Raw genomic sequence first — 22,459 nt, 5'->3', positions numbered from 1 at the left:
CTTAAGAGGTCTATTTTCTTGGGTATTAATGATCCCAGCTACCCTAATAAAAGCATTTTTAAAAAGACAACTGAGATGACAAAACATAATCAATCATGCTCTATGAGATCTATTTTATAGAATTATATTAAATAGATCTAAATGTAGGGTAGAGAAGAACCAAAAGTGATATAGCACTCAAAACAGAAAATTTTTAATTTAAGATGGAATTCAAACAGTAGACTAAATTACTATCTACAGGCAGGGTCCAAGGATTAATCACATTTAAGTAAAAAATGGACAAGACTTACAACCTTTTTAAAACATGTCCTTGGTGTCTTTGTTTGCTTTGCACACTTTTCACTGTGTTGATATCAGAGCAGATAGAATCCATCAAATCTAATTAGAATCAATACTGAGGTTATATCAGAATATCAAGAAATTCTGGGATTGGGGAAGAGCCAGAACTGATTAGCTCTTATCCCTAAATTGAACCGCTCTAAAAATGTCATAGTTGGAATTGTTCTTTACACCAAAGAACCATTATTGACACAGCTAAACATACACATTATAGAGACAAAATACCATGGGTTTCAAACTTGATTTGAACTTTACTATGGTTTTAGATCTTCTATCATGGTTGATTTTTTAAAAATAAAGATTCCCACTTGCAGTGATCAGCATGTATGTCTGCTCAGAAAGAAGCTGAGTCCTCGGGTTTTGCAAGCCATATTTCTACTACTAGGAGAGAGGGAAGGGGAGGAAGAGAAAGAGAGAGAAAAGAGAAGAGGGGGAAAAGAAGATAAAAGAAAGGGGGGGAGGGAATCTAGCATGTAGAGATGGGAAGTAAAAGAAGCAAGTCTTTGTTTTAAAATAGTTATTCTATATCTCAATCATGCAGTTGTTATAGCTGACTTGAGAAAACCCCATCGATATACAAGCAAAGTAAGATAGTAACTTTATAAATAAATACAACACAAGAATACTAGCTCGTTCAGACCTGTAATGAGAAACCACTACCTATTAAAAATAAGCTTTAATAGTTCATTCCAATGATGAGATGAAAAATACACCTTGCTTCCATTCATCTTTTAGAAAGGCAGACAAAGACTATGCCTGACCAATCTAAATTTTATCAGATGATAAAAATAATAAAGTGGTTGTTCTTGGCCCCCCTGTGTAGTAATGTTTAACAGCACTTAGGCTGTATATTTACAGATTATATTTAAGGCATCATTTTAAATAACTTCACACATATCCTTGCATATTTCAGAGATTACATTATATAATAAAAACATACCCAGATAGCATCTTACTTATATTAATAGGATCAATTCATTTCCACTTCATAACTTAGATCTAAACTTTTAGCCTCAAGTTCAACTCAAAAGTGAGTTCAGTGAACTAAACCTCATTTACACACTAGTGTAGTGCATTTATTAATGACCCTTGGGGGCAGCAGGAAATCCCAGGAGTACTGTATTGGAATTAAGTTAAGTTATTGTAAAAACCACCCAAGAATAACTTCATAGTGTGGGTCATGTTCCTTTATTTTAAATTTAACAGGAAGATAAGTTTCCCAGTGTAATAATAATGAGGCTACTGGCTCTCTTCCACAAGACTCTGAGGCCAAGCCAATTATATGAAGGCAGCCTATCAGCACTACTTTCCTTCACTGCTCTCTAATTCCCTCTTTCCCAGCAGCACAGGGACCACAAGAGTGTGGGCCTGCAGTTGTAACAGGGGTGGGGTAGTTTGACATTTGTTTGCAACCAAAAGAGGTTGAAGAACTCATATTCTCTTCTGAACACAGGTAAAGATTTATCTTAAGAATTCAAGACAAAGGAAACAGATCATTCTGATTATCACAAATTTTCAATCGTCATCATTACTTTGAAGATTTTTACATTAGGGCTTCTGGTCAAGATGGCAGAGTAGGCAAATGCTGCGCTCGCCTCCTCTCATGACCACATCAAAACTACAACTAAACTTCAGAACAACCGTCACTGAGAATCACCAGAAGTCTAGCTGAACAGAAGTCCTACAACTAAGGACAGACAGAAGAAATCACCTTGAGAATGGCAGGAGGGATGGAGATGCAGAACAGGTTGGTCCCACACCCAAGTGTGACAGTTAAAAATCAGGAGGGATATCTCAGCTAAGGAAGTCCACCCCAAGGAGCAAGGGATCTCAGCCCCACACCAGGCTCCCAGCCCAGAGTTCCAGTGCCAGGAAGAGAAGCCCCATAACCTCTGGCTGTGAAAAACAGTGGGGATTGTGGCTGAGTGAGACAGAGGCCTGCTGGAGTCCCAGGTGTTCCTCTTAAAGGGCCCATGGACAGACTTACTAAAGGACTCATTCACTTTGAGCTCCAACACTGGGGCAGCGGCTTGAAAGGCACCAGGGACATATAGGGAGGAACTGAATTGTCTGGTTTTGGAGTGAGGGCTAGAGGAATAACTTTCTCCCAGACAGAAGTGTTGGCAGAAGCCATTGTTCCTTTGTTGAGCCCTCTTCCCACCCAGTGTGCACACACAGGCAGGCATCATATCTGAGGCTCCATCAACCCAGCTAACACCTTTCACCCCACCCTGGTAATTCCCTGAGACCCGACCCCACCTAACTTGGGGGCCCACCCAAGTAGCTTCCTGTGGCTTTGCCATACAAACAACCTATTTTGGCTCAAGCTGAGGACTTTCCTAAAATATTTCAAAGGTTCACAAACCCCAAAAAAGCAGCATCTGGCCTTGGCGTGCACCATACCTCTTGCTAATAGCCCCAAGCCCAGCACTAGCGGCAGCCAGCCTCATTTTACAGTTTAGCCTTCCCAGGCACCTCCATGCCCAGCACAAGTGCAGATCATGGTGTAGCTGTTATCAAGTGGCCCCAGACAGGACATAGGCAGCAGCTGACCTTGGCCTGCAAAAGAGTCCCTCCCAAAAGGCCCAGAACCAACACACTTGGCAGCCACTTCAGACCACACCAAAGCACCACCCAATCACCTCCACAAATGACACACCCAAAGGGCAGACTAAGCATGTACCAGAGCCCTGCTAAAGAGAATCCTGCTCCATAGAGTCAGCCCCTGCACAACAGTTCCTCCACTGTAGTCACTGACAGTCCTCACAACCAATCAGCACAAGGGTCAATCCCTCTCATTGATGTGCCAACAACAATCAAGGCTTAACTACAACAGGAGGGCAAACACAACCCACACAAGAGACACATCTGCAGCACCTGGATCAACTGACCAGGGAGATTGTGCAACTGGGCCCCACAGGACACCTACTACATAAGGACACTCTAAAGACTGGGAGACAAAGCAGTTCTACCTAATACATAGAAACAAACAAAGGGAGGCAGCCAAAATGGGGAGACAAAGAAACATGTCCCAAATGAAATAACAAAACAATGCTCCAGAAAAAGAACTAAACAAAATGAAGACAATCTCCCAGATGCAGAGTCCAAAACACTGGTTTTGAGGATGCTAAATGATCTCAGTGAGAACTTCAACAAAGAGATAGGAAACATAAAAATGGAGATAGAAAATATAAAAAAGAACAAGTGAGAAATGAAGAATACAATAACCAAAATGAAGAACATTAGAGGGAATCAACAGTAGATGAGATGAAGCAGAGAATCAAATCAGTGATTTATAAGTTAAGGTAGTAAAAAACACCCAACTAGGACAGTAAAAAAAAAGGAATCCCAAAAAATGAGGGTAGTTTAAGGGGCCTCTGGAACATCAAGCATACCAACATTTGCATCATAGCAATACCAGAAAAAGAGAGACAACAAGGAATTGAAAACCTATTTGAAGAAATAATGACAAAAAAACTTCCCTAACATTGTAAAGGAAATAGACATACAAGCCCACGCAGGAAGCACAGAGAGTCCCAAATAAAAAGAACCCAAAGAGGCCCACACCAAGACACATCATGATTAAAATGCCAAAGCTTAAAGACAAAAAGAGAATCCTAAAGGCAGCAAGAGAAAGGCAAGTAGTAACTTATCAGTGAGCCCCCATAAGACTATCAGTTGATTTCTCAACAGGAACTTTGCAGGCCATAAGGGATTGGCACGAAATATTCATATATTCAAGGACCTACAACCAAGATTACTTTACCCAGCAAAGCTATTATTTAGAATCAAAGGACAAAGAAAGAGCTTCCCAGACAAGAAAAAGCTAAAAAGAGTTCATCACCACCAAACCAGTATTACAAGAAATGTTAAAGGGACTTCCTTAAGAAAAAACAAAATAAAAAATATGAATAAAATAGCAATAACTACATATCTATCAACAATTACTTTCAATGTAAATGGATTAAATGCTCCGATCAAAAACATAGGGTGGCTAAATGGATAAGAAAACAAAACCCTCACATATGCTGCTTACACAAGACTCACTTTAGATCGAAAGACTCACACAGACTGAAAGGCATGGAAAAGATATTTCATGAAAATGAAAATAAACAAAAGAAAGCTGGGGTAGCAATACTTATATCAGACAAAACAGACTTTTTAAAAAAGGCTATAACAAGAGACAAAGAAGGACCCAGTACCCATTTCTGGGTATTTATATGAAGAAACCCAAACACTACTTCAGAGGGACCTGTGCATCCATATGCTCATTGCAGCATTAGTTACAATAGCCAAGATATGGAGGCAGCCTGGGGTTCTGTCGATGGATGAATGGATAAAGAGGAGGTGACAGATATATACATACATATACATATATAGATGCATATATAGATAGATATATAGATAGAGATAGAGATAGATAGATAGATAGATAGATAGATAGATAGATAGATAGATAGATAGATAGATAGATAGATAATGGAATATTACTCAAGCCATTAAAAAAAGAATGAAATCTTGCCATCTGCAACAACATGAATGGATCTAGAGGATACTGTGCTAAGTGGGGTAAGTTAGACAAAGCAAGACAAATGCCATATGATTTCACTTACATGTGGAATCTAAAGAACAAAATAAATAAACAAAACAGAAAGAAATTCATAGATACAGAGAACATTTTGAGGGTTCCCAGATGTGAGAGAGGTTGGGAGGATGGGTGAAAGGGGAAGGAACTAAATACAAATTGGTAGTTACAAAATAGTCATGCGGATGTAAAGTATAGCACAGGGGATATGGTCAATTATATTGTAATAACTATGTATGCTGTCAGATGGGTACTAGATTTCTCAGGGTGATCACTCCGTAAGTTATATAAATGTCTAAAAACTATGTTGTATACCTGAAACGAATATAATAGTGTATGTCAAGTGTAATTGAAAACTCTTTTTAATTATTTTTAAAAATCAGGGGAAAGTAAGATTTTTACGTTATAAAAAACATTTGCTTTGTTGCCTATTCTACTAAATTTATCTGTTCTCTTCTTTAATAAGGCACATACTATAACAGAGAACTCAATGGACCTTCATTTAATTTACATCTAACACATAATTCCAAGCCCATCTTGTTACATCTATGAATCTTAGGAATGGAGACTGCTCATTTGCCCTACATAAAGCAGAAAAGAAACTGAATAATGCCCTAGATAAGTATAAATAGTCCCTAAAATAAGGGTAACTCTTCCTTTATACCCTGAGAGTTAGAATTTTTACTACCTCATATCCAGTCCACCAACAAATCCTGTCCGCTATACATAAATTCCAAATCTGACGACTTATATTTCTTTTCATTTTTTGTTCAATATATTTTATCCAAGTCTTCATGCAAAGCTACACATAATTAAGCTGTACACAGTCAAATCATTCTACAGAGTTTATTATAAGAAACAACAGTTTCCTCCTCTTCTCTTTCTCCCCAAATCCTGCTCCCCAAAGACAATCACTCTTTTGATGCTTACCTCTTTATCTCTCCATAGAATGCTACATGTGCTACTGTGATAAAATGTACATAACATGAAATTTCCTTTGTATGTATTTTTAAGTGTACAGTTCTGTGGCACCAGGTACATTCACATTGTTGTACCAACCATCATCACCATCCATCTTCAGAACTTCTTCATCTTCCCCAGCTGAAACTCTGTATTCATTAAACACTAACTTATCATTCTCTCCATCCCCAGTCCCTGGAAACCATCATTCTACTTTCTGTCTTTAGGAATTTTACTACTTCAGGAGCCTCATATATTCTTAGGAATATCTCTTTTCTCTAAAATGCTCCAGGCTATGCTCATTGCACTTTCTGCCCTGCTTCTCTCTACTGTCAACCAACTATCTCTCTTAACCATCATCTTAGAAAGTCTATTTGCCTCTCTTCTTTATTGGACTATCTATGTCCTGAATATCTCAGAGTCTTTTGTTGTTGTTCATAGGAAGTAAACTTTTGAGGCCTTTCATTACTGAAAACATCTTTATTTATTCTACCCTCACACTTGCTTGGTATTATAGCTACATATGGAAATACAGACGTGTAATCATTTTCCCTTAGAACTTTAATAGTACTGCCCCATTTCAGTCTGGCTTCCAATATCGAAGCTAGCTTCCAGCTGTAATGAAGTCCAAAATAATTTTGACACCAAGTCTTTTGTATGTGACCTCTTTTTTCTCTCTCAAGGCATTTAGTATTTTCTTTGTCCTCTGGATCCTGAGATTTCATACCATGCCTTAATGTGAGTTTATTTTCATCCCTTTCGTTGGGCACTTAGTGGGTCTTCTAATCGTATTAATTCATGTCTTAGCATTTTGGAAAATTTTCCTATATTACTTCCATGATTGAATTCCTTCATTTTCTTTGCTTTCTTTTGCTAGAATGTCTAGTATTCAAATGCTGGATCTCCTAGACTGACCCATTAATGGGCCTTAAATGTTTTCTATTTCCCATGGTCTATCTCTTATTCTTCTTACTCTTCTTTCTGGAAGACTTTTCCAATCTTATTTTTCATACCCTCCTTTAGTGGTTTCTGCTTTATATTTTCAACTTCTAAACATTCTTTTTGTTTTCTAAATGTCCCTATTCATGTAGTATTCTGATCTTGCTTTTTGCATGTATAATAATTTTCTCTTACCTTTCTAATGCTATTATTGATGATCATTTGTTTTGTTTTGACTTTTTCGTTTTTCACTTTTTGTATAATCTCTCTGTGTTTGCTCTGACTTCTAACGTTCATGTCAGAAGCTTTTCTCAAATGTCTGGTGATCTGGTGATCCTTAGCTAACTGTTCATATTTTAAATTGGGAGACTAAAAACTTGATGGAAAGTTCTGTGCATGTACATCACTCTAGTCAACTGTGGACTTCAAAGCTATCTGACTTGTGCATTTTGTTGGGGACTACCCAGTGGATAGATCTTTAGGATATTTCTCTTGGGCTAATCATATTATTTAGAATATCTTCCAATCTCACATCTGAAGGGAATAAGCCTGGCTATTAAAGTTCTGGAAACCAAATCAGAAAAGAGGGCTGTGAGATTCAGTAGAAATCTCAATATTTAGTACATAAACTTTCACTGTGTTCAGTTTGGTAACCCAGCCCTCACTTTGTGTGTATTCTCCTCTGGTCTTCTGCTAAAGTTGGGAGAGGGCAGTTGACTGCTGGGGAATAGCTGGGGAAGAAATCAAGTTGTCTAACTGCTTTGGAAACAGACATGCCACCAGTCCTTCTGTGTGGGCATTGACTTTACCCCCTTTTCCCAGACGGACCTGATGCTGCCAATTTCTAAGACATGGGGGTTCTGCAAAATACTGAAAATTGGGTTGTTCTCAGCTCTTTCTACTACTGGGTTAGAACTAGTTTTCTTGGGTATGCTATGACAATTATCGCACTTCTTTCTACTTTACACCTCCAAAAAAATGTTACTATCGTCTGCTCTCCTGTATTCTTTATGTTTGGGAGCCCACACTTTTTTAAAAATTCCCTTAGCTGTTGTTTTTATGAGTTTGAAGAGATAGAAGATATAAATATATACATTTAACCCACCATCTTTAACAAGACGTCAATTTGGTAACTTCTTAGCACCTCCACAGGACATTTAGATACGGTCAAAAATCCATTCAAAGAGCAATTTCAGATATTTTCATATACTTTAAACAATGTAACTGATAACAAGGAGTACATACCTTAGAACATTTAAAAAACAAAAGATGTTTTTTCCTGAAAAATGTCAGGGTGTAGGTACATTAAATTTAATTAGATACGCAAAGAATATAGCCATTAATTGATTTATTAACTATCGACAGTCACAAAGTACTATGCTAGTAAGGTGCTGAAGATATAAAGATAAGGACTTCTGTCCTTACAGAAAACACAGATTGGTCGGGAAGTCAGATAAGTAAAGCAACAATCACATTAATGGAGTTCCCCACTGCTAGAGATGTCCCCTAGTGGCTCTCTACCTTCCCTAGTCTCATGGCTTAGCGATGAGCTGGTTCACTAAGACTGAGTTATTAGTTCATCAGAAGAATACTAGGTTTCTTTAGCTGATATCACTGGCACTGAGAGAACTGTCCCAGCCAAGTCATTTCTCTGAGCAGCAAGGATCCATATTATTTCTACATGACTACATGTTCTCAGCCCTCTTCCTAACTTCCCTATAAATGATACAACCAGGGTCCCTCTCCTGACATATGTCCTGCTGTTTGTACAATGAAGCTGAACCCATTAGAACCCTCCACAGAGTAAAAGGAGGATGGTGCCCCAAGCACTGTGCTGACCTTTCTGCCCACAGGTTTACTGAGGGAAAGCTTACTTTACACTGTATGGTGTGATGCTAATTTGTGTGTGTCTGTGCCTCTTGCTTAACACCACGTTTACCACTTATTGAATTCTTAGATATATTTGGGTCAAATTCTACACTTGTACTCTGTTCTACTCATCAGTTTATTCTTGTGATACTATGTTGTTTTAAATTAAGTATTACTGCTCTTCAGCACAAGCCAAGGCTCAGTAAAAGGAATATTCTCAAAAGAATTTCATCATAAAATAACTGAAATATACACACACACACACACACACACACACACACACATATACACACATAGACTGTGTTTCCCCGAAAATAAGACCTAGCCAGACAATCAGCTCTAATGCGTCTTTTGGAGTAAAAATTAATATAAGACCCAGTCTTATTTTACTGTAATATAAGACCAGGTACAATATGATATAATATAATATAATAAATATAATATAATATAATATAATATAATATAATATAATATAATATAATATAATGTAATGTAATGTAATATAATTACCCGGTCTTATTTTATATAAGACCGGTCTTATATAAGACCCGGTCTTATATAATATAAGACCGGGTCTTACATTAATTTTTGCTCCAAAAGACGCATTAGAGCTGATTGTCCAGCAAGGTCTTATTTTCAGAAAAACACAGTATATATATTTATAAGAAATATGTTTGTAAGAAATGGTGTAAGTATTGTAATAACTGCTCTTCCTATAGATTTTCTAAGCAATGATCTATTTTAGGATGAGCCCACCACAAAGCCATGTTGACAAACTATATTGAAAGTCCATATGACAATTTTCTCTTGAAGTTGAATAAAAGGAAAATTTCTCCTAATAAGCCAATATGCTTTGCTTAATCAAAACAAACAAATATGTTTAGTATACACACACATATATACATACACTATATAGCTTTCTGTTTACCCTGAAGAACACAAAGCCTCAAAATCAAACTGCAATACTGTCCTCAAAACAAATTTAGGGAATAAATTATCTTTCTTCTCTCCCCAGTAAAAGGATATTTATCTTTTAAACTTAGTGGTCATCTAATATATATGTGCCTTTTAACTAAAATCAGATTCAAAATATTTTGGAAGTATATGTAATAGAAATAATTTTTTTAAGGCAAGGAGAAAAAAATGTTTAAGAATTAGATCTAATTCAAGGCTGAAAATGCCACAAGAAATTGAATTCAAGGAATAAATAAAGCATGAAATAAATACCAACATCAAAAAGAAAAGAGAATATAAAGTAAATTCAGGAACTCTAAGCCAACCGAACAGCAACTTCTTAGACTCCAAAGGTCATATTCTGTGGAAGTTTTGCATAGCATCCAGCATGAAAGAGGTTTCAACAGCAATACTGCTTTTACTTGGCAGTCAGTACAAGGCCTGTGTGAACTAGTTGCCAGTTCTAAGTCAAAAGATGGTCTATACAATAAATAAAAGAACACATTTTGCTCTACTCAACACTTAACCAAATAAAGTCAAGGGTGGAAAAGACCATGGTGACAACTAATCTCACCCAAGGGTCAGTTTCTTTAAAACCAGTTACTAAAAGAAGAATGCCTGGAAGCCTTCAATTTCTTTTATGGGCAACCAGTTCCTTTCCTAAGCATCAGTTATATAACCCATACAATTTGGCAAAGCCAAGTCAGAATTTTAAAAGTAAATAAATCCTTCCCTTCATTAAAGGATCTCACACAGAAATCAACCTAGCTAAGAATGTTTACATTACAAATGTTATTTAGCCCCACAAAGCCTAAGGCAAACTAATCAAAATAAGAAATACAGAACTTCCCTCCTGCACAAATCAATTCCATAAGTGACTTACAGAAATCAATTTCAAAAGAAACTAGAAAACGGTAGACAACTAACAAAGAACTTCTTTAGACATTTTTTTATAAAATCACTTCAAGCTAAAATGATAATTACAAAATCAGATATGCCCAGTCTTTTGGAAACACACTGAAAGAAGATCAACACAGAAAATGAGACAGGATACAAGGGTTTTTCTACCTGCTTTAAAGATGGCTCTGGGGCGCCCATATGGCTCAGCTGGATAGAGCGCGAGCTCTGCACAACAGGGTTGCCGGTTCAATTCCCACATGGACCAGTGAGCTGCAACCCCTGCAACTAAGACTGAAAACAGCGACTGGACTTGGAGCTGAACTGCACCCTCCACAACTAGATTGAAGGACAAGGACTTGGAGCTGATGGGCCCTGGAGAAACACACTGTTCTCCAACATTCCCCCATAAAAAAAAACATTTAAAAAGATGGCTCTGTTTCCCATGGCAGAATCCACAGGCGGGTCCACTAAAGGCTTTTAATACAATACCATGTTTAAGAAAAAACAAAAATTATAAATTTTGTATAATTTATATATATAAATTTTCTATAATTTTTGTGTATATATACATATATATCGTGTGTATATATATATTAATATGAAAGATTTTTTAATAAAAACATGACTGCTAATTTAAAATTCAATATGATAATAAGCAATACAATGGGCAATTTTTAAATTCCTTCTAAGATTTTGCTAAATGATTGAATTTCTATCCTATTTTCCATAATTGTACATTTTCTTACTTTTCTTCAGCTTCCCAGGTATATTGGAAGACAGATGGAAGACTCAGAGACTTCCAGCTGGACACCATTTTAAACCAGACTATACCACTGTTTCCTAGATCCAAGAGCAAAATAAAAATGTACAGTTTAGTAAAAAGTAGTTCTATTCAAGGCCAATATAATAGTGTATATTAGTTTTCTAGTGCTATGTAACAAACTACTACAAACTCGGAGGCTTAAAACCATACACAGTTATTATCTGAGTTTCCATATTGGGGTCTTCTGCTCAAGGTCTCAACCAGGCTAAAATCACGGTGTCAGCCAGGCCTGTGGTCTCATCTGGAGCTCAAGGTCCTCTTCCAAGTTAGTTCATGTTCTTGGCAGAATTCAGTTCCCTATGGTTGTAAGACTGAGGTCCCCATTTTCTTTCTTGCAGGCAGCCAGGGATAGCTCCCAGCAACTCGAGGTTGCCTCCAAAATTTAGCAGTCTGTTTCTTCAAGACAAACAGTAGAGCAAAAGCTGCCACTTCGAATCTCTCTAATTTCTGTATCTGACCTGCATACCCTCTTTTAAAGGAACTCACCTGATTAGATCAGGCCCACGCACTCCTGGGGAGGGGGTTTTATAGGATGTACACACCAGTGGGGAGGAATCCTGGGGGCCTTCTTAGAATTCTGCCTACCACATGCAATCAAAGCAAGTGCTTCCTACTAAAAAGCTTTATCCACAGACAATATAACACATTAAATATAGAGGAATAGATAAAATACATATCCTTCAGATCATGCGCCAATAGTGTTTTTTGCATTGTACCTTTTGATAAAATTGGACAACAAACAGTTTGAAATCATAATCTCAGATAAAAATTTGAATCATTTGCTCATTAAAGCTTAGTTACTGTGGAGCCCTTCTGATAGTTTCTTTTGGCTGGTGTATCGCAAAGAGAAGCCAATTTACCAACTGCCTCCATCATTTCACTGTACTAAGGACAAAGCCCACCCATGGGTCACTGTAGCAAATCAGGATACAGTGGGTAGAAGAAGGAAAAAGGAGACATCACCCAAGAAAAGGCATATTCACATACATAATTTCTAGAAGAGCCCAGACCAACTGTCAACAGAAATAAGACTCCTCAATCTGTTTTCTCATATGATTCTAAAGAAGGGTACTTAGGCTGTGTGTTTTTTAAGGACAAGAAGAAATTCTTTAAAACAAAAACTTTGGTTGCTAAAAGAATGATGATAAGGACAAAGTTCTAATGGCAGCATTCACAATGCTAAAAATTGAATTAGTAAATCAGAAGGCAAACATACGGGGGGAATGTCAAAGATATGAAATTGTAAAGAAAATAGACATGGAAGATACGTATGTATTTTTCCAGGTTATGTAATAAGAGGTGGCAGCACAGACTAGCTAGCTATTCCTAAATATTTTCCTCTTCCTCCTGGTCACACAGACTATTATTTCCAGGCCTCACTTGCAGCGAGTGAGCTATGGTCAATGTTATGTTAGCAGAAGAGATATGTACCACCTAGCAGCCTGGTCCATAACAAACCCCCAGGCATTCATTATTTACTGTCTTTTCCCTATGCTGGAACCTTGGAAGCCACAAGCTGGAAGATGAGCACGTGGAAAAGAGCCACCCCACCAGAACATCCATTTTGGATTTTATATGACTAAAAATAAAACTTCGATGGTGCGATTTTTGAGCTTTGCTATTACAGCAGGCAGCATTATTTAAGGAAAACAGAAACTAGTGTTGGAAGAATGGTACTGCCATAACAAAACAACAAAAAAACAAAATAAACGGCATTGGTTTAGAGATCAAGCAGTCGGCAGCAAGAACATATATTTCACAAGTCAAAAGCCTGGAGAGTCCTGTAACACTGTGGCAAAACAACTGGTAAAACTGAAACCTGCAATAAATGAAAAGGCACACCACGTGCCTACGGGGCCTGTCACCCTAGAAGTGAATGGAGAGTCACCGTCACATGTATCTTGTCATTTACCCTCTGTTTTTAGCAAAGTGTTATATAAAAGAGATGAACACGGAAAAGAATTGGCAGATGTGCCAACTGAACTTATAGGAAACAGAAGTCCAGGCCTCAGAGTGTTAGAAAGTTGAACAGATATATTAATAGATCCCAAACAGTAGGAGAAAAGGATTGAGGAAGAAAGTCCCAAGAGGACATCTAGTTGAAAAAAGTGACTCGATCCTGAGGCAAAGATTAGATTCAGGTAAGGTCTTTCCAACCACTGTTTCATACAGCCTCAAAACAGCCATTAACGTAAGACAGCGACACGAGGCAAGGGCTATGCTCCAACTCCAATACCTCCCCAAACAAGGGAGAAGGAAAAAACAAATTCCTGAAAATTGTAGTTAGAAAGAAACATTGGGTATGGTGTCCCTATAGAACCTGTTAGAAAGAAACAGATCAAAGTTTTAAGGTGACTATAATACCAAAAACCCACAAATCTGGACTAAATAAACCTTTGACGATTCAGAGCCTTAAAACAACTTTCAGGCCCCTCAACTTGCAGGAGCAGAAAGCAGGCAGTGAAAAGATACATAGAGATAAAAATGTGGTTGTAGATACAAATGTAGATGTGCAGAGAGAGTGAAAGAGAGAGAGAAATCTTTGAAGGAAGGTATATTCCCCAGCATCCACTTCAGAAGTATATGGAGAAAAAACAAAGAGAAAAACCAGGGCGCAGACAGGAGACCTGGAAAACAATGGACGAGGAGTCAACGTCTAAGCAAGAAGTTCCCCAAAAGCCAAGGCAGAAAGATTTCCCAATACTGGCCCCAAAGGATTACATGATTTGCTATGAAGCAGGGCATACTGCATGTCTCCCATTCTCCCCTTCTCTAAAGGGCAGTTTTGCTTGTAGTTATTCTATTCTTGCTTCTTCCTTTTATATTGGGAGTGGGAGGGAACACAGGTGCAGATAACTTGTCATCCAAGTTCGTGGTCACCAGCCCCTGAAGACACACATCTGATGGAGAGTCCTAAACATGTCCGGAAGATACTAGACTTTGAGATTTATATAGTGACTGGATGGGATACTGGGTTGCCTCCCTTAGGGAAGGGAAAGTACGTTCTCTGGATGAGAGGAAGAATAAAGAGATATTTGATGACCAGAAGAGTAGATTGTGCCAGAGACTAGCTACTATTCACCAAACCTGTGTCCTTCTCGTCTTAGAAACAGAGTGAGATCACATTTCCCAGCCCCCTTGCAGGTCTGTATGGTCACGTAACTAGGTTCCAGCCAATGAAATGTGAATAGACATGATAATGTGCTACATCCATGCCTAGCCCTGAAAATCTCTTCCAAATGCAATACACTTTGGTCTTGCCCCTTCTGCAGAAATCTTCAAAGCCAGATTAAAGATGGAACAGTCACATAATGGAAAGAGTCCCTTCATCAGCACTGTGAAGAAAAACATCAGAAGCACCATTTGGGGCTTGACCTAAGTTAGAAATAAACCATTTCCTCTCCTTTTCCAAAATCCATGAATTCAAACAAGAATTTATTTAACACTATCTACAAAGTACATGGTAGTTTCTCTCCCTCTGACTCTCTTTACTTTTTAGGTACTTATTTTCATGTTTCCCCGAAAATAAGACCTAGCCGGACAATCAGCTCTAATGCATCTTTTGGAGCAAAAATTAATATAAGACCTGGTCTTACTTTATTATAATATAAGACTGGTATAATATAATGCAATATAATAAATATAATAATATAATATAATATAACATAATACTGGGTCTTATATTAATTTTTGCTCCAAAAGATGCATTAGAGCTGATTGTCCAGCTAGGTCTTATTTTCAGGGAAACAGGGTACAGAAGATTTTTAAATATGTAAGTATCTTTATTCAAGGATCTTATATATACTATAGCATAGGATAATAGCATATGCAATAAGACCTATACTGATATGAAATTTTTATTGGAGGAATGGTTATCAGTTAATTAAGAGTCTTGAATTCATAAAAGGTTTCTTCATCATTTCTTTATATGACAAAACTATAGCTAACAGCTAATAGTTTATACAGATAGAGTGCCACAGTACACAAATTCACCTCAACCTAACCTGACTTCTACTACAGGATCTGACCTTGAAAAGCTTTCTGAACTTGAGCAAGTCGCTTCTCTGCCCTGGGCCTTCATTTCAAGAGACAAATACGGGATAAGACCAAATAATCTCACATTAAATGAAAGTCTTCATGGAATCCTCTCCCTCACCAAAAAGGAGATATAAAGTCAATTTCTCAAGCAGATGCCTAGAAAAAGGAAATTTAAAAAAAGAAGTTTCCGGGCTGGCCCGGTGGCTCTGGTGGTTAGAGTCCATGCTCCTAACTCCGAAGGCTGCCAGTTCGATTCCCACATGGGCCAGTGGGCTCTCAACCACAAGGCTGCCAGTTCGACTCCCACAAGGGATAGTGGGCTGTGCCCCCTGCAACTAGCAACAGCAACTGGACCTGGAGCTGAACTGCACCCTCCACAACTAAGACTGAAAGGACAACAACTTGACTTGGAAAAAAGGCCTGGAAGTACACACTGTTCCCCAATAAAGTCCTGTTCCCCTTCCCCAATAAAAAAAAAAAAAAAAAGAAGAAAGAAAGAAAGTTTCCACGGAAGCTTTACATATACTCTCCTATATTTGACAGTTTAGGAAAAAATAGTCAACCACAATAAAGACTTATTTTATAAGATACCTTCATTCCTATACTCAAAACATCACCCAGCAATGTAAAGGTATATTTTCAATGATAAATTTTGTTTCATCACTAAACAAAAGCCATGATACGATTATTTTTATCAGATTTATCGTCAATTAGTTTTAAGCTTTCCACTTTGTAAAGTATAACATTGACAAAATTAAAAAGAAGAAAGGGGGAAAGAATATTTGCATTCCCTTAGGAAAGGCATTCTCAATAGGTAAACCTCTTTTGCAGAATCCAACAGACATCTGAAAGAAGATTACCAAGGCTAGCTGAAACTGAAAATAGGACCCAGATATGACCTATCCTCTCCTTCCTCCCAGAATAAGAAATACAAATGACTTAATCAAGAATACAGTTGCTTACAGAACAAAAAAACACTTTCCATAAACAACTGAATCTTCTATTTATTGTTGTAGGCTACATCATAAAGTATACTGAGAGATTTTAATAAAATCAATGTGACTTAAATTTCAAAAGAATAAGTAGCACTGCAAATCATGCTGCTCTCTTATTAAAAAAAAAAAAAAAATCCAGACATTCCTGTGGCTTTCGTGACTTAAAGATGAAAATATTAAAAGAAAAAATCTAAATATGTCTAACACATTTGTTAATTTATAAGTGGTAAATAAATCACTTTCTATGATCATAATTTCCCAATAGGCCTTTTTTCATTGACACCCAATGATATCAGAAATAGCTATTACAGAAATATTTATATTCATAACATGACATCTCACTTACACAGTAAACAATCAACCAAAGGTATCTGCAGTACAATTAAGCTCATTAACTAGAAAGAGAACTCTTAAAACTTTTGGGCTTCAAATCATATCCAAAGTCAAGGATAGTATTAAAAAAAAAAAAAACATAGAAAAACCTCTTCAAAGCCCCAGCATAAACCATCATAATAGATCAGTATTTTTACTGAATATGCACAGAGCAAAAAAAACAGAAAACAAAACAAAACAAAAAACCACTAGTAAATAATTGGTTCCTCTGTTAAGAAAATAAAACACCATTTTTAATCATGTGTTCCCATAAAGGACTTCCTTAAAATGACAAGAAACTATTAAAACACTTGGAAAAAGAAAGTTGTGTTTAACAGAATACTTGCAAAGTCATTGGCCAACCTATCATAAACCCAAGACCTACTTGCTTCATGGCAGTCTCTCCAATTTTGTCTGAATGTTTGCGGATACTCTCCAGAAAGTCTTTGAGATCAGACATAGAAACATCCTTAATTTCTTCTCGAAGCTTGGGAATGTTGTCCACCATCACCTTGCAGAATCGATAGTGGCTTACTTGAGGCAGATAGGTATGCTCTAGATGTTCCAGAGTTTTCAGTGCAGGATAATGCCTATAAAAGGAATTGTATCACCTTTAGCTCAACTCAGTCTTCCTTAGGGACACAGATATATTCTTCAGGCAAAATTTCTAGCCTGAATTAATTTTCACTTTACATTAAGACAAATCCAGTATTAAAATTGAATAAAAATATAAATGGAAAATCTCAAATTATTAACAATTAATATATGCATTGAAAGACTAGTAAGTTATAATCAAAAAAGACTTTTCTCTTTTCTTCTTTTAATTTCATTAAAATATAAGATCTTTTTTGAAAGTGATTATAACACTGTATTGTTGGATTTATAAAATATATAGATATAATATATATGACAATAATAGTACAAAAGAGAAGGAAAGAAACGGAGCTAAGTTAAAGCAAAACTACTACTATACGTATATGAAAATTACATCAGCAATGACCTAAAATGGACTGTGAAAAATTAAGATGCAGATTATAATCCATAGAGTAACCTTTAAGAAAATAACTCAAAAATTAATCATTAACAATATTAATGTGACAATATGGATGGATCTTGAGATTATAATGCTAAGTGAAATAAATCAGAAAAAGTACAGAACCATATGTTTTCACTGATACGTATAGCATATAAAACTGAAAACAACAAAAGAACAAGACAAACAAATGAAGAAACAAAAACTTACAGACAATAGTTTAGTGGTTACCAGAGGGTAAGGCAGGAGAGGCTGGTAGATGAGGGTAAAGGGGAGCAAATGTATGGTGATGGAAAGAGAACTGACTCTGGGTGGTGAACACACAATGTGATATATAGATGATGTATTACAGAATTGTACACCTGAAATCTATGTAACTTTACTGACAACTGTCACCCCAATAAACTTTAATTTAAAAAAAATTAACAGAGCCATTTTAAAATAGCACACTACAAAATAACACACAAAAAAAGGGAGAAAGTAGAATTAAGAAAAAAAGACATAGAAAACAAAGAGCCAAATTCAACCATATTAATAATTACATTAAATTGAAATGGACTAATAAGCAGTCCAATCAAAAGGCAAACATTGTCAGACAGGATTTAAAAAGCATAATCCAACTATATATCGTCTACAAGAAACACACTTTAGATTCAAAGATACAAAATGGAGTAAGATATAGCATGCAAAAAATAACCATACAAGTGATGGAATAGCTATATTAATATCAGATAAAACAGATTTTAAGACAATAAATATTGCTGATGATGCAGATAAATGTTTCATAACAATAAAAGGGACAATATTTATCTGATAGGTAGGAAAGCATAAGAGAATTAATAAAACTAAGTAATAAAGGTGACTAGTTAAAAACAAAATAAGTTATGCATAAAAAGGACATAACAAGAATAAAAAGGAAACGACAATCTGATCAAGATCATTTGCAACGTATAAACTTGAGTTTTTCTTAAAAAGCAATGAACAAAGAAAAGTCACAGAAGAATGAAAAAAAGGCCAACATGTGAATAAAGAAGTTGAACTGATATGTAAAGAAATGCAAGTCAAAAACATAATTTTGTCACTCAAACTACCAAAGATTTCTTAAAAGATAATAGGTATTATCAGAGGTTTCAATAAATGATAATTCACAGCCTGCTGGTAAACAAATCTGGATTACTGATATAAGTTTCCAGTGAAGAACTTTACCAAAATAAGCATTCTATACAGTTGTATTTCCAAAAAAACAATTAGATGCACAAAAAATGCATATGCTTCTTGAATTAAAGTTATATTTATTGTAATAGCAAATAAAAACTACTCTAGATGTCTAATAAGGATTTGGTTAAACACATCATGATATATCCATGTAAAATAGTAAAATGTTTACAATAAAATAGTAAAATGTTTACAATATTATTGAATGAAAATTATTTCAAAAAATAGAAATTACAATTATAATCATAACATTTTTCTAAATTATAAATATGTATACATACGTAAATTATGAATATGTACACATGCATGAGATAAATATCAACACACACACATAAGTACACAAAAAAATGACTAGAAAAATATATACAAAAATTTTAACCATGATTTTTTTCCTTTACAACATTATGGTTGATAATTTTCTTCTTCATGTTTTTAATTCCCTAATTCCCAGTAATATAGTTAGTGCAGGAAAAATTCAGTTCCAATCCTATAAATGAAAGATTTATAGCTCTATTTTAGAATTTAAGAATGAACTTCACAGTAGATACTTAATCTCTTCCAAAGCAATAACACCAAAGACTAGAGATTGGTTTTACTTGTTTTATTTTCGTTATTGTTGTTGTTCCCATATATGATCCAAAAATCAAAATCATAGTCCAAATAAATGAAGGGAAGAAAGGTTTATTTCTCATATATTTAGAAATAAAAGTACAGATATAACCTGAAATGGTTGCTTTTATTAAAAAAAAAAATTATACTCAAAAAACAGTGCAATTCACATGGTTTAGTGTAAATAGAATGGTGTTTATACTATAATTAGGTACAAAGACCTATGTGCAATAAAATGCAATTCCTCTAGAGAGAAACTTTAGAATGGATAGAGAGCCAGAAATTAAGCCAAAAAGATAAACACACTTTGGGGTTTAGTTATATTTTGCAACATTGTTTATAGAATGAGAAAAATCTAACAATGTTGCCTGCGGACACAAGGCACAATCACTGATGAGACACATGGCTGCATGCCGAAAACATCTGGTCTGTCAAATAACTCCACATTTTTCAAGGCTAATTAGTACAAAACTCAGTGATTCCTGGCAACAAAGAATGTCACCTTATTTCCCCATTGTCTTTTCTCTACCATATTCATGTTCGCTGACTGTAACAGATCAATAAGATTATTCAAATCTCTGGTGTATTTCAAATATCAGTGACAGGTTAATGAATGACAGTCAATTAAACACCTGTATAGCAGACACCAAAGGAAAAAAAATTCTACTTCCAACGGCCATGGAAATCTAAAACAAGATTTTGACATTACTTTTGACAACCTCTAAACATTATTAAAACTGAATCAAAAGCCAAATTCCTAAGTTTCCTTTGTGTATATGCTATTTCTTCCTGTCCCCCTTCATAAAGACTCCCTAATAGAGATGTGAGCAGAAAGAAAGCACATGAAATAAAAGCAAGGAGTAAAAAGAAAGGCAGCAGGAAAAGAGGTGTAAATAATGCTACAAATTGGATAACTAAGGTCAGAATAATTTAGTCATGGTTGAATGCTATCGTGAGAAGAGAAATGTTGATTCTAGGCAAATCAAATTTTGGTACTTTCTTGCCATGGTACTTTCCTACCATGGTATGAAACTCTTTCACAATGATGGTTTTAAAATTTTAATAGGTGACCTTTTAAAGCAGATAACAACTACCCATAAGAATTTTTTTTTATTCAGAGTATGATAAGAATATGAAATAAAAACTTGCACCACAGGAAATACTAGTGCCTTTCCTAATAAAAAACACTAATTAACAAATATTTAATCCCTTCTATGTGCTAAAGATAGAAATATGGCTAGATATCTTTCTTTAGGGAACATAAAACCTAGTAGTATAAGCAGTATTTTCAGCTTTAAAAAATATAACTAGGCTTCCAGCCATGAGGGAGTAATAAGGAACAGACTCCCACTTTTTAAAAGTAGAATACTGGTAAATACTATATAAAACAACTGTTTTCATATAGTGGATATCAGGTAACACAGAACTGTAATGTCTGAAAACAGGGAAACAAACAAGATGAGTTTCATAATTACCTGAGTTATCTACCTGAAGGTAACTCTAGATCATGGACAAAGTCAGAGAAAACACAAACAGAACCTAGCAGCTTATAGCCTTAGAGTCAGAGATAGAATGGAGTTCAGGAAGCCGACGCACCTTGAGGTTGTGCAGCAGAATTCAAAAAAAAGGGAGCAAAGGGAGCAGAAAAGAACTGCAGAGATCTACACAGGGGTTCCTTTGAGTCTTTGCTGAGTACGAGGCCAGGCATTGGAAAAGTGAAATTCCACATGGACAGGCAAAAAGAAGGATGGGAAAGAGGAGAAGGGAGAAAGGGAGGGAGAGACCGACAAACACGAGGGAAATGTAAGATAAACACTTCCAGGAGCTCAGACAAGGCAGAGAAATATTCAGACTCTGAACAGCCAAAGTGAAGAGTTCTTAGGGATTCCTGAGTTATTCAGCAAAGACGAATACTACTCTGAAATACCCCTGAAATGAAGGTGGGTCTAGCAAAACTTAAAAATGAGGTTTGAACAGATCCACAAACTAAATTGTTTGCCAAAATAAAATAGAGAAAAACAAAGCCCCCCAAAATCCAGACACTCGTCAAAATAATATAATGTCCATTATCCAATCAAAAATTACTAGACATGGGCCAGTGGCTCAAGCAGTTGGAGCTCCGTGCTCCTAACTCCAAAGGCTGCCAGTTCGATTCCCACATGGACCAGTGGGCTCTCAACCACAAGGTTCCCAGTTCAACTCCTCGAGTCCCACAAGGGATGGTGGGCTGCGCCCCCTGCAACTAGCAATGGTAACTGGACCTGGAGCTGAGCTAAGACTGAAAGGACAACAACTTGAAGCTGAACGGCACCCTCCACAACTAAGATTGAAAGGATAACGTGACTTGGAAAAAAAGTCCTGGAAGTACACACTGTTCCCCAATAAAAGTCCTGTTCCCCTTCCCCAATAAAATGTTTAAAAAAAATTACTAGACATGATAAGAACTAAAAAACTGACCTATAATGAGGGAAAACAAAATCGGTCTGCAGAAAGAGATCCAAAATGCCAAAAGCGACTGAACTAGCAAAAAGTACATGAAAACAGATAGTCAAGCTACATACCCTGTTTCCCCGAAAACAAGACCTAGCCGGACCATCAGCTCTAATGCGTCTTTTTGAGCAAAAATTAATAGAAGACCCAGTCTTATACTATAATATATTATATTATATTTTATGTTATATTAGACCCAGTCTTATAGTAAAATAAGACCGGGTCTTATATTAATTTTTGCTCCAAAAGACACATTAGAGCTGATGGTCTGGCTAGGTCTTATTTTCAGGGAAACACAGTACATGTATTTAAAGAAAGACACACAAAAGGAAAGACAC

The 22,459-nt window shown here is 36.2% G+C and overlaps 1 protein-coding gene across 3 annotated transcripts in view; it reads right to left on the bottom strand.

Moving 5' to 3' along the window:
- Window positions 1-22,459, bottom strand: part of EXOC6B (exocyst complex component 6B) — a 629,322-nt gene that overhangs the window by 480,338 nt on the left and 126,525 nt on the right. For all 3 annotated transcript variants that reach the window (XM_074332164.2, XM_074332163.2, XM_088796094.1), the window contains one exon: window positions 17,160-17,364. In XM_074332164.2, coding sequence (XP_074188265.2) covers window positions 17,160-17,364 — 205 coding nt within the window. The remainder of the gene's footprint in view (window positions 1-17,159; window positions 17,365-22,459) is intronic.

Source organism: Rhinolophus sinicus, chromosome 2 (genome assembly GCF_057876585.1).
Source record: "Rhinolophus sinicus isolate RSI-liver-muscle chromosome 2, RSI-T2T, whole genome shotgun sequence".
Taxonomy (NCBI): Eukaryota; Metazoa; Chordata; class Mammalia; order Chiroptera; family Rhinolophidae; genus Rhinolophus; species Rhinolophus sinicus.
The sequence above is the reverse complement of the archived record's forward strand: the minus strand, read 5'-3'. Positions and strand labels throughout refer to the sequence as shown.